The sequence below is a fragment of the Chiloscyllium plagiosum genome, chromosome 30, assembly GCF_004010195.1.
Source record: "Chiloscyllium plagiosum isolate BGI_BamShark_2017 chromosome 30, ASM401019v2, whole genome shotgun sequence".
In the NCBI taxonomy this organism is placed as follows: Eukaryota; Metazoa; Chordata; class Chondrichthyes; order Orectolobiformes; family Hemiscylliidae; genus Chiloscyllium; species Chiloscyllium plagiosum.
In genome coordinates, this window is record NC_057739.1 from 37,946,847 (window position 1) to 37,959,734 (window position 12,888).

General features: G+C 41.7%; 1 protein-coding gene across 2 annotated transcripts in view; it reads right to left on the reverse strand.

Annotated features, from left to right (window-relative positions):
* Positions 1 to 12,888, reverse strand: part of ass1 (argininosuccinate synthase 1) — a 162,714-nt gene that overhangs the window by 94,766 nt on the left and 55,060 nt on the right. For both annotated transcript variants that reach the window (XM_043720419.1, XM_043720420.1), the window contains exon 6: positions 7,031 to 7,105. In XM_043720419.1, the coding sequence (XP_043576354.1) occupies positions 7,031 to 7,105 (75 nt within the window). The remainder of the gene's footprint in view (positions 1 to 7,030; positions 7,106 to 12,888) is intronic.

Below are 12,888 nucleotides of genomic sequence, written 5' to 3' on the forward strand. Positions count from 1 at the left end.
TAATCTAATCTAATCTAATCTAATCTAATTTTCAGAGTCAGGATGAGGCTGAGAGCTCTGAGCCTCTTTCCTGATGCAGGGCCTTTGCCCGAAACATCGATTTGCCTGTTCCTCGGATGCTGCTGACCTGCTGTGCTTTTCCTGCACCACTCTAATCTTGACTCTAACCTCCAGCATCTGCAGTACTCACCTCTGCCTAATATTTAATCAGACCCAGGTCTTCACTGAATAAATTCTATATTAAATGATTTCCCCAAAATGTTTTCCTTTCCATCATGGGTTAAAAAATAAATCTGTAAGAAATAAATCAACATGGCATGACTCCATCAGAGTCTCAAAAAATGTTTTCACTCATGTCATGGTTCAGAATATTGACTATTTTAAGTCGGTGGTTTATTCTTTGGTGGCATTATGAATAGCTGAGTGCTTGTGATTCACACATGACTGTATCTACAGTATGCAAACAAAGGAAAAGGATTATTAACATTTAAAAATACAGCATTCTGCCAGGCCAACTGGTGCTAACAAATGGCTACCTCAGTACAAAGAAACAGTAATAGGTAAGCAGAAGTGAATATAAGAAACTAAGTCTAATGATCTGTTCCAAAATTACAACAAAAGTAGTTGAACCATGCTGAAATCACCATTATTGAAATTTCTACCTTTTGTTTTTGTGCAATATACATCAATAATAATATATTTGTATCACATGATTCCTGAAGATTTAATTTGTGATAACAGGAATTTAATCTACAGTGTAAAATAACACATGCAACTCACTTTTCTCTCTCATCTTTCCCTTGTTAGACAAATTGTATGTTATCTCAAGTCAGAATCATACAGCAAGTTTGCCCTCTTGTGACTTTCAGCTCTCACTACAGCCATATTCAGCTGGAATTGAGTATTTTAAGACCATAAGATATAGGAGCGGAAGTAAGGTCATTCAGCCCACTGAGTCCACTCCGCCATTCAATCATGGCTGATGGGCATTTCAACGCCACTTACCTGCATTCTCCCGTATCCCTTAATTCCTTGCAAGATTAAGAATTTATCAATTTCTGCCTTGAAGACATTGAACGTCCCGGCCTCCACTACGCTGCGTGGCAATGAATTCCACAAGCCTACCACTCTCTGGCTGAAGAAACGCCTCCTCACTCCAGTTTTAAATTGATACCTTCTAATTCTAAGGCTGTGCCCATGGGTCCGAGTATTCCCTACCTGACAGGAATAAATTCCCAGTGCGCCCCCTTTTTAAGCCATGCATTATCTTGTAAGATTCTATTAGGTATTCCCTCAATCCTCTAAACTCTAATGAATACAATCCCAAGATCCTCAGCCGTTCATCGTATGTTAGGCCTACCATTCCAGGGATCATCAGTGTGAATCTCCTCTGGACATGCTCCAGTGCCAGTATGTCCTTCCTGAGGTGTGGGGACCAAAACAGGACACAGTATTCTAAATGATGCCTAACCAGAGCTTTATAAAGTCTCAGTAGCACATTGCTGCTTTTATATGCCGACCCTCGAGAGAAATGACAACATTACATTTGCTTTCTTAACCATGGACTCAACCTGTACGTTAACCTTTAGAGAATCCTGGACTAGCACTTCCACTTTGTACTTTGGCTTTTGGAATTTTTTCACCGTTCAGAAAATAGTCCATGCCTGTATTTGTTTTTCCAAAGTCCAAGACTTTGCTCACGTTGAATTTCTTGGATCACTCTCCTAAACTGTCTAAATCTTTCTGTATTCTCCCCACCTCCTCAGAACTACCTGCCTGTCTGCCTAACTTCATAGCATCAGCGAACTTTGCCAGAATGCCCCAGTCCCTTCATCCAGATCATTGATGTATAAAGTGAACAGCTGCAGCCCCAACACTGAACCCTGCGGGACACCACCTGTCACTCGCTGCCATTCTGAAAAAGAACCTTTTATCCCAACTCTCTGCCTTCTGCCACACAGCCAATTCTCAATCCATGCCAGTAGCTCACCTCAAACACTATGGGTCCTCACCTTACTCAGCAGCCTCAAAAACCTTTTGGAAGTCTAGGTAGATAACATCCACAGGGTTTCCCTGGTCTAACCTACTTGTTACTTCTTCAAAGATTTCTAACAGGTTTGTCAGGCATGACCTCCCCTTACTAAATCCATGCTGACTTGTTTTAATCTGACTCTGTACTTTTAACAATTTAGAAATCTCCTCCTTAACGATGGACTCTAGAATTTTACCTACAACAGAGGTTAGGCTAATCAGCCTATAATTTTCCATCTTTTGTCTTGATCCTTTCTTGAACAAGGGGGTTACAACAGCAATTTTCCAGTCATCTGGGGCTTTCCCTGACTCCGGTAATTTTCGAAAAATTACAACCAACGCCTCCGCTATTTATTCAGCCACCTCCCTCAGAACTCTAGGATGCAGCCCATCCAGGCGAGGAGATTTATCGATTTTTAGACCTTTTAGCCTGTCTAGCACTTTCTCTTTTGTAATGGCTACCATACTCAACTCTGCACCTTGACTCTCCTTAATTGTTGGGATATTACTCATGTCTTCCACTGTGAAGACTGACACAAAGTATTTATTAAGTCCTTCAGCTATTTCCTTATCGCCCATCACTAGCCTTCCAGCATCAATTTGGAGCGGCCCAATTTCTACTTTTGCCTCTCATTTGTTTCTTATGTATTAAAAGAAACCTTTCCTATCATTTCTAATATTACTGGCTGGCTTATTTTCATTTTTGATCCTCTCCTTATTTCTCTCTTTGTTATTCTCTGTTTTTGTACCCTTCCCAATCTTCTGATTTCCCAGTGCTCTTGGCCATTTTATAGGCTCTTTCTTTTTCTGTGATACATTTCATGACTTTCTTTGTCAGCCCATGATCACCGTGACTTTGTCTTTCTGACATGCCCTATCTTTTTCCTAGTACATCTTGCGCCCGTGGTCCTGACCACTGCTGGGAGGTCTGTACACAACTTCCATTATGGTTTTTTTGCCTTTTTGGTTCCTCAACTCCACCCACACAGACTCCACACCTTCTGACCCTATGTCATTTAGTGTCATAGATTTAATTCCATTCTTAACTAACAAGGCACCTAACTGTCTGCCCACCGAACTGTCTTTTCGGTAAGTTGTAAATCCTCGGATGTTTAACTGCCAGTCCTGAACCCCCTGCAACTATGTCACTGTGATGCCTGCCACATCAATCATTCACGATGATTTGTGCCGTTAATTCACCTTTGTTACGAATACTACGAGCATTCAGGTAAAGCACCTAAATGCTAATTTTCTTATTACTAGAGGTGATGGAAGTCATGAGGATATGTCCTAAGTTACCCTTCCTTTTTCCTTTTAATTTTGAATTAACTGGCTCAATCATGTTGTGATTGAGACAGGTGTGACTTGAATTAGGCCTTCTAGCCTAGAGGCAAGGGTGCTACTAGTTGGCCACAAGAGCCATGTGGGCTGGATTTAAGAGAGGCATCAGGGATCTGACAGGCAGTTGAATTGTCAATCAACTGTATGGTTGTCAGGATGCCATTTTGAAATGCGATGGCCGAAAAGACTAAAAGACAACTAATTAATGGAGGCCTTGTTGGCGGCTGCCACTGCTTTACAATTAAAATATGCAGCTTATCATAAAGGCAGATTGAATGTGGCCATGGGGGACACAGACAAAAGGATCACTCACGTCAGCATTAATTGCTCCCACATTTTGAATACAGATCAACTACAAAAATGCTTAATTGACTCTACCCACCCATTCCTCACCCCACCCCTCATTTTTGATGGTTTCCATTGTCCATAATGGGCTTTGTATGTAAACTTCTAATTGGCTGGTGGTGCTGGTTAATATTTAAAAACAAAAAAAAAGTCACATTGATTTGTTGGTGGGAAAATCTACTGGTTGTGTGTGATAACATTTCCAATTATACAAAAAGGAAAAAAATGAAAAGGAAACCGAGGTAGGCTTTGCAGCAAATCTGACAACAAATTTCTTAGGGCTCATGCGAGCAAAACATTGGAAGTTGCAGCATCTACCAGATGCTTCATAACCAGTTCCTTCAAAGCTTGTTAGCTTTAAAAATGCTTAAAAGGGCATTAATAGGCAACTGAGACATTGCCAACCTCCTCCCCATCCTTATCAGCCTTTTGAAGATTCAAAACTGTCCTGGAAGTGTCAGGACTCGAAGATTGCAATTTTGAATTCCAATCTGCAATGGTCCATTCAGTCGATTAACTTTGGATTTTCACAAAACAGTTTTAATGAAATGTCACCTGCAATGTATCTATGGTTGACTACTTTTAATATTTAAGACAATAGTCCATTACATTAAACAATGTATATTGATCATTTACTTACCGTTTCATTTAAGTCAATGGAAACTGCTAAAATATTTTAGAACTAGATGACAAGTAATATCTAGTAACTTAAGTTTGTTCAAGCATACTGCTAATCCAATGTAGTACTTCAGGATTTAGAGGAAAAGTTCAACACATCTAATCCGAATAACAGTTGTGCTATATCTGGCACATCACCAGCCTGAGGATAATGATTTTTGTAATCCTGCCATTAAGTGCACTGCATCTTTAATATGCATTGCTCGACCCAGTTTATTGTAATTAGAGTGTCAATTCAAATAGGTCTTGGTGAAGACTTTATAGCTGACTTTTAGAGGTAAGTAGCTACAGTACATTGTGATTTCAATGCAAGTTTATTCTGCCATAAAAGTTGGTCTAAATCAAAATTTCATCCAGTTATAGAGTCTGAAGATTTTCGTAAGTATAGTCAACAAGTGTGATTTTCAAGAGTACATTTATGCGTGTTGATTACATCAAGGGTGAAATAATCAGGAAAAATGGCAAAGTAAACAGACTATTATGGCACATTAGCAGCCAACAGCATCAACATGGCAATTAAAACAAGTAAAGTAAAGGTAGATTAAAACTGCTAGATAGCTGCAGTTCATTCAGATTTAGTCATTCCTTGAGCAATTTCATTAAACTGCGACATCCAAGCTCGTTGCTAAACCAATATTCAACAATTAACTGGCACTGAAAGAGCAAGAAGAATTATTGATTTTTTTTAAACCATTGTTTGAGCTTAAAATGGCAGGAACAAGAATTTGATCGGTTTATTCATTGTTTTCAAAATAAATCAACCAGTGATAGAATGTATACAGTTTACAGAATATCTATAATGAGTGGTCAATTTTCTACCCTTTTGTTTTTTTGTCTAAAATTTTACCATTTTAGCAAAATCATATTTTTTCCTACAAGAGGTTTATAAATTGATGCTCTCAATATGGAGCCAAAAGCTGGTGTAAATAATGGGGTTTGAAATTACATGGAATACAGTCTGTCCTGCTGCTTTTATCTAAAATAATGATGTTGGCCCAATGCTCAGAGATTTACACAAAGACCTGCGCAGCCAGTCCAATGACCAAGTAAATGGGAAGATCAAAATTCTCAAAAAAAAGTGATCAGTTCAACATCTTTAGAAAGAAAAAAGATATTAGCTAACAGTTCTGATACCCCTAAAGCATTAAGTTGTCTTTTCTCTTTACTGATGGCGTGTGACTGTTCCACATTTATAGCATTTTGTGTTTTTACTTCAGATTTCCAACATTTGCAGCTTTTAATCATTTTCACTTTTCCCAGTTTTTACAAAATTAAAAAGCTCTTAATGTTTTGTCCTGGAGTTTGTTTTACTAGGACTTCTTGGTTTAAACCAAAATCATTTCCTATAATTTACTTCTTTAGGAATCATCTACTTCTAGTCAGCTCCAAGTGTACCCTTATTTTCCTTCTATAATTTCAAACCAATGTTCAATAACTTTTTGTTTAATTGATCTAGCACTCTATAGCATGATTTACCACATGTTGTGGCCTCCTGAGGCAGTTGGAAATGCAAGAAATACCCAACTGCTTTGTTTAAATGAAATGACCTCTCTTTACAAACGCTAATTTTGATGGTTTGCAGCAGAGTGCACAGGCGGACATAGCATTTGAATCTACGGATTTATAACCAACTTTAACCATACACTTAATTTGAGTTCTATGCCACAAGTTTGTAACTCACTCACAGGTACCCATTCTACGCACCCTATAAGAATTTATAACTTGACTCAAAACACAAGATAAAATCAAAACTGACCAATAATTTGTGTACAGTATGTTTCCTCGAATTTGGAGAAATACTGGAGACGTACCCCATTCGTCAAGGGCAAGAATGACCATTTATATTTTCTTATTTTTCTTTCCAAATATCATTGTTACCACATGTTAGTTGTTGCACATGTTAGTTGTTGAGCACAACATTCTGTAAATGCCCCAAAACCACAATTTTTGCATAGCTTTTCACATCAAATAGGCTTATGGTCTCCAAGTGAAAATGACAACTAGAAATAAAACTATAGGCAGTCTTAGGTTTAAAACTACACAAACGAGCAAATGATAAATATCCCCCAAATTGTATCAAATCTAAGACAGTCTTGATACTAAAACCACGCAAGGCTGCTTTTTAATTACTCTTCCATTTGCAAAGCCTTTACACAGGAACCCTTCAGTCATTATTAGGAGAGCAAGGCAGGGGTACCTCTTCTCTACATCAATAAAATCTAAACCCAAACTAGTTTCTGATTTGTACAAACATGTTCAGAGAATATGGCCATTCCTGCCAAGATATTTGTTTCTCTATTGCTAACATGCTAGGGCCTTAAGGCACTTAGAAGTCAATCACAGTGCTGCAGTTCCAGATTCAGATGCAAGTTAAACACGATTAGGACAGCAGATCTTCATCCAGAGAAAGGACATCCTTGAACAAGATGGTTTTAAATGATTATCCCACTTATTTCATGTTCACTGTTACTGATTCTGCATTTTCTATTCTAGATTTTTTAAAATTAATGGAACTTACATTTCCCAGCTACTGTGGTGAGATTTGAAACCACTCTAGGCCTCTGGATTACTAGCCACTAACGATACTAACACCCCCAAAATAATATATTCTGCAATTGTTAGCATTTTGACAAACCTTTGCATATTCCATCAAGTCAGTGCGGCCCATGAACCGGTTGTAAAATTCAGGTAACCTCCATGGTGAAATTATCTGTAAACAATACAAAAGAAAAGATATAAAAAGAAATCAACAAAAGTTCTGTGTTACTTTTCAAGTTTGTATGAATCAATGTTAAGGATCCTGGAATTATCAAACCATCCTGTAAGGACTTATGCCGTTCCATATAAACTGAATTTTATTTCCTGATTCAGTTTGCCTCTAATATCAAATTTTGTAAGAATTAGTGAGGCAATAGAATTATTCAGCCCTAGAAGCTTTAGGAAAAGAAATACAATCGTTTTGCAAAAGCAGCTATCTTTAAAGCACATGGGTTCAAATAAATCAATAGCGATTAGTGTCCGATGCATTTTAGAAAACCAGACGCTGACTTTTACTACCAAGAAAGAAGCACAGAGTTGGGATGTTTCCCAGCTCCACAAGCCTGACCTGGGAAAAAGTGCTCTGGAAGGCTGGATATTTGCTCTGGCATAGCAGGATTCCTTGTGATAAAGGACAGGCAAACCTGGAATAGAATGAGGCTACTGGCCTGCCTCCCTGCACCAGCACAATACGTCAGTTTGGTTTAAAAAAAATCCCAACAATATTCTTCCAACCCTTGCACCCCTTCACACTCAATGTGCCATTTATTCCATGCCCATGCAACCGATACAGTCCATATCTATGTCCCTCAACTAACCGCATGATCCTTCATATTTTCTATAAATCCTCCAAGGTCCCTTATATTTCCTATGCCAACTTACAAGGTTGTATCTATCAGCCTGGCTCTTTATAAACCCTATGCTAACCTGAGCCCCTGTATCAATGTGGATTTCACCAGTTTCCTCATTTCCCCCGACCCCCACCTTATCCCAGTACCAACTTTCCAGCTCAGCACCGCCCTCATGACCTGTCCTACCTCTCCATCTTCTTTCCCAACTATCTGCTCCACCCTCTTCTCCGACCTATCACCATTGCCCCTTCCTCCATCTACCGATCACACTCTCAGCTACCTTCCCCCCGCCCTACCCCCCCCCCATTTATCTCTCTACCCCCTTGGCTCACAAGCCTCATTCCTGATGAAGGGCTTATGCCCAAAACATAGATTCTCCTGCTCCTCAGATGCTGCCTGACATGGTGTGCTTTTCCAGCACCACACTCTCGACTCTGATATCCAGAATCTGCGGGGGTGGGAATAACGCAGGGGGAAAATGGGTCCCAGAGCAGAACAGGAGGTAAATGAATCAGACAGCAGCGCAGGGGGAACCAAATCCTGGAGCAGCGTGCGCATGGGGGGTTGGGAGGAATCTGTTCCTGCGTTGCGTGTGGGGGGAATCAGAGTCCCGGTGCAGCGTGGTAGGGGAACCAGTCCTGGTGCAGCATGGGAGGGGAACCAATCCTGGTGCAGTGCAGGGATAGGGGGAGAACCAGTCCCGGTGCAGCATGTGAGGGAACCAATCCTGGGGCAGTGCGGGTGGACCCAGTCCCAGTGCAGCATGTGAGGGGAAGCGAGTCCTCAAGCAGCTGATGGAAAGCGCGACCTGATTGATTAATTTATATATTTATTGTCACACGTACCAAAGTACAGCGGAAAGGTTTGGTTATGGACAGTAAAGGCAGATCATCGTGAGCAAGGATGTCCTGATCAGAGGTTGTAAAAAGACTTAGAGGTATACAAGTCACACTGCATAGGGGACACGTAGGAGAGATCAATGTTTGCAAGATCAGCAGTATTTGAGGCTAGAGAGTCCATTCATCAGTCTAACAACAGCTGTGAAAAAGCTGTTTCTGAACCTACTGGTGAGTGTGTTCAGGCTACTTTATCTTCTGCCCAACAGAAGAGGTTGTAGGTGATGTTCATTTGGAATTTGGCAACACAGTTGTGGGTGGACAGGGAGTATACTAGGGGGCTCCAGTGCTGAGGGTCATCACAGAGGATGCGCAGTTACCTATCTTCACTGATTGCAGTCTCTAGGTCAGGAAGCTGAGGATCCAGTAGCAGAGGGCAGAACCAAGACCAAAGTCACAGAGTTTTCAGATCAGTCTGCAAGGGAGAATGGTGTTGAAGACCAAGCTGTAGTCTGACATAGATGTCCTTGTTGTCCAGATGCTCCAGGGATGAGTGCAGGGCCAGGCATCCACTGTGGACCTGTTATGTCAATAGGCAAATTGTAAGGGATTGAGGCAGGTTGGGAGACAGGGGTTAATGTGGACTATGACCAGCCTCTCGAAGCACTTCACGATTATTAAGGTCAGAGCCACAGGAGTGTTGCGTGTGCTTTCTTAGGTTCCAGGATGATGGCAGTCTTCTTGAAGAATTTGGAAACTTTGGCTTGTAGGAGGGAGAGGTTGAAGATGTCGGTGAATACCTCCAGCAGTTGGTATGCACAGGGTCTGAGTGTTTGGCTGGGGACACCATTCAGACCCATTACTTTCCCAAGAAGACCGATCTGACGTCTGCAGCAGTGACCGAGGGAACAGGTTTGTCCACGGCTATCAGGGCAGGCATCATAGCGCCGCTGGCATTCTGCTCAAAACAAGCATAGAAAACATTGAGGATATCAGAGAGGGTTATTTCTTTGTTCACTATCTTGTCCTGCTTCATTTTGTATTCGATTATGTTGTTTACGCCTTGCCAGAGGTGGCAGGAATCGGTTTGGTAGGTTGGGCCTCTAACTCAGTCCAGTATTGCCTCTTTGCATCCCTGGTGGCTGTGTGGAGGTCATATCTGGATATCCTATATGGGGTCTGGATCATCTGACTTGAATGCTGCACATCTCATCTTCAGTAATGACGAGATTTCCTGGTTCATCTAAGGTTTATGGTTGGGGAACACTTGCATTAACTTCTTTGGTACACAGTCCTCCACACATTTGCTAATGAGGTCCATGACAGTGGTGACCTACTCATCCAGATTTTCCACTGAGTACCTGAACATAGTCCAGTCCACCAATTCCAAGCAGTCCTGGTGATGGTATGCTACAGCCTCAGACCAGCATTGTCTTTCCTTTTGTGAAGGGTCCTCCCATTTTGAACGGGAGGAGGAACACAGCGCTGTTATCAGATTTTCAGAAGTGTGGGCAGGGGATGGAGCTGTAGGCATCTTTGATGGTTGTATAGCATGGTCCAGAATGTGAGATCCTCTGGTGGGGCAGGAGATGTGTTGGTGGTACTTTGGCAGCACCCTCGAGGTTGGCTTGGTTGAAGTCATCGGCCATAATGAATAAGGCCTCTGGAAATTTCATCTGTAGAGAGTTGTGACGGTGTAAATCACATCCAAGGCATTCTTCACATCCCTATGGGGTGGTATGTAGACTGCTGACAGGATGGCAGAGGTGAACTCTCACAGTAGGTGGTACAGACAGCATTTTACTGTAAAGTATTCTAGGTCCAGGAAGCAATGGCTTGAGAGGGTTGCTTTGTCCAATGACCAGGAAGTGTTGATACCCTACCGCCCTTTGCCTTAACAGAGGACGGCATGTAGTCCATGTGATGTACAGAGAACCTGCCAGCTTCTAGGGTGCAATTGGAAATAGCTCAGGTGAAGTCTCCCTAAAAAAGAGCATACACATTTTCTCAATTCCTTATGGTAGCTAAGTCTAGATCAGAGTTCATCCATTTTGTTTTCGATAGCCTGGCCATTTGTTTGGAGTACGCTGGGGAGAGGTTCTTGAAACCATGCTGTTTCAAACTCATCTTCAGGCCAGCAATATTTTCCCTGTTTCCTTGTAGGCTCCCTGCATCTGGCTGGTCCTGGGAGTTGGTGGTGCAAGTCTGAAGCTAGGTGAGTCAGGTCCTGTCAGGCTGGGCCTCCCCCAGGGCAGAATGCCTCAAGGTTGTAGGTTGGGCCTGGGCTGGGTTGGGCTCGTCTCCTCACGGACGGGTGGAATTTTCGTTACTGGGCCATCCCGGAGCGAGTCTTCTTTTCCTGCAGGTAAGTGACTTGGATCTGGTCGGGTAGGGCCCTCCATGGGGTCTGATAGTCAGGGGATAGGGACTGGGCCCAGGCTGGGTTGAGTAGCTGCTGGAGCTGATTCAATTCTGGATCGTTGCAGGGTCACGGGTAGGGTCGGTGTCCTCTTCGATCCTGTGGGAAGCCGATAGGTCTGTCCTGGGTCAGAGAGTCTAGCGTCACCAATACTTAGGCCTGAATGACCATAGGATCTTCAAACCTGTAAGTAGAGTCCTGGAGAAGCGCGAGGGGAAGAGAGTCCTGGAGCAGCGCAACCTACCTTGGTACAGCTAAGCACCGGTGCAGAGCAGAGTGCGACAGCTGTTGGACTGGGCCTTGGCGCGGGCGATGAGACCATGTTCTGAGTTGCTGCTGTTTAAAATTCTTTACTGGATTGTAATGTCAATCCTTTAACTATGTTATAACTATCTTATTTCTAACTTATGTTTTAGATACTGTAAGTAATGCTACTACTTTTCCTTTTATTCCTCATTTGTATCCAAGATTTGTACCGAGGTATTTGTTCCTAAGATGGTGCCATTAGAGGCAACCATTGTAAACACTTTTCACTGTACTCCTGTACGGGAAGTGACGATAAAGGATATTCTACTAAATTCTTGTTAAATTGAAAAGTAGATTCTTTAAATGGATGTAAAATAAAACTTTTATATAAAAGTTTGTGTCAATTACACAATAAAGTTTTACTCAGCCTTTCATTCTTCAGCATTTTAAAAACGATGCATCAGTTTATGGCTACCTTATATATAACTTTTCAACAAAGCTGGGTATCCTGCAAAAATTGTTTTTGGTCTGTCGCCTTGGTTTCTCAATATGAAGAAACACAGCAGGTCTCAAACTTTGTCACTTGAATTGAGAAAATAAACTAATGCAAAGGAATCAGGTCAACCAGTCGGACAAAGTGTTTCTTTTTTTGTCTGTTCATTTACATGGTTCAGGACTGGCGGCATTGATAAATAAACTGCACATTAATTTTGTGGTTCAAAGTGGGATAATCCATCCTTTTCTAAAAACTAAATCCAATAAAACAAAAGGAGGATTATTCAGGCTGCAAGCAAAGAACATCACACAGCCTACTTTAGGCAACTGCAGGAATCTACCATGTCAGTAGTTCTCAAACATTTGGTGCTGTATTGTTCTATGTTCTATGTTCTATGTTCTATGATTATTCAGGCTGCAAGCAAAGAACATCACACAGCCTACTTTAGGCAACTGCAGGAATCTACCATGTCAGTAGTTCTCAAACATTTGCGTGCCAGGCTCTATTGTCTTAAATGTTATTGGGCAAGATTAATTAAAAATGTTTCAGCTTCTCATTATATGCAAAGCGAAACCAAGCAGGGTCATAATCTTCACTTTCCATCATCAGAGAGTCATTTTCTCTTTCCCTCCTCCAATATACAGAAATGACATTTTAAAAACCCAACTCACTTATCTATACCCTTTGAATATGACTTAATATAAGGATCATTTAATCGAGATAAATAAGTTACAATTTATTCATTTTACATGAAACAGTAATAAACAAGGAGAAAGTGAGGACTGCAGATTCTGGAGATCAGAGCTTAAAAATGTGTTGCTGAAAAAGCACAGCAGGTCAGGCAGCATCAAAGAAACAGGAGAATCGACATTTCGGGCATAAGCCTTACTTCAGGAATGAGAAGGGTGTGCCAAGCAGACTAAGATAAAAGGTAGTCAGGAGGGACTTGGGGGAGGGGTGTTGGGAATACGATAGGTGGAAGGAGGTTAAGGTAAGGTGATAGACCGGAGAGGGGGTGAGGGCAGAGAAGTCGGGAAGAAGATTGCAGGTCAAGAAGGCGGTGCTGAGTCTGAGAATTGGGACTGAGAAAAGGTGGGGAGGGGGGGG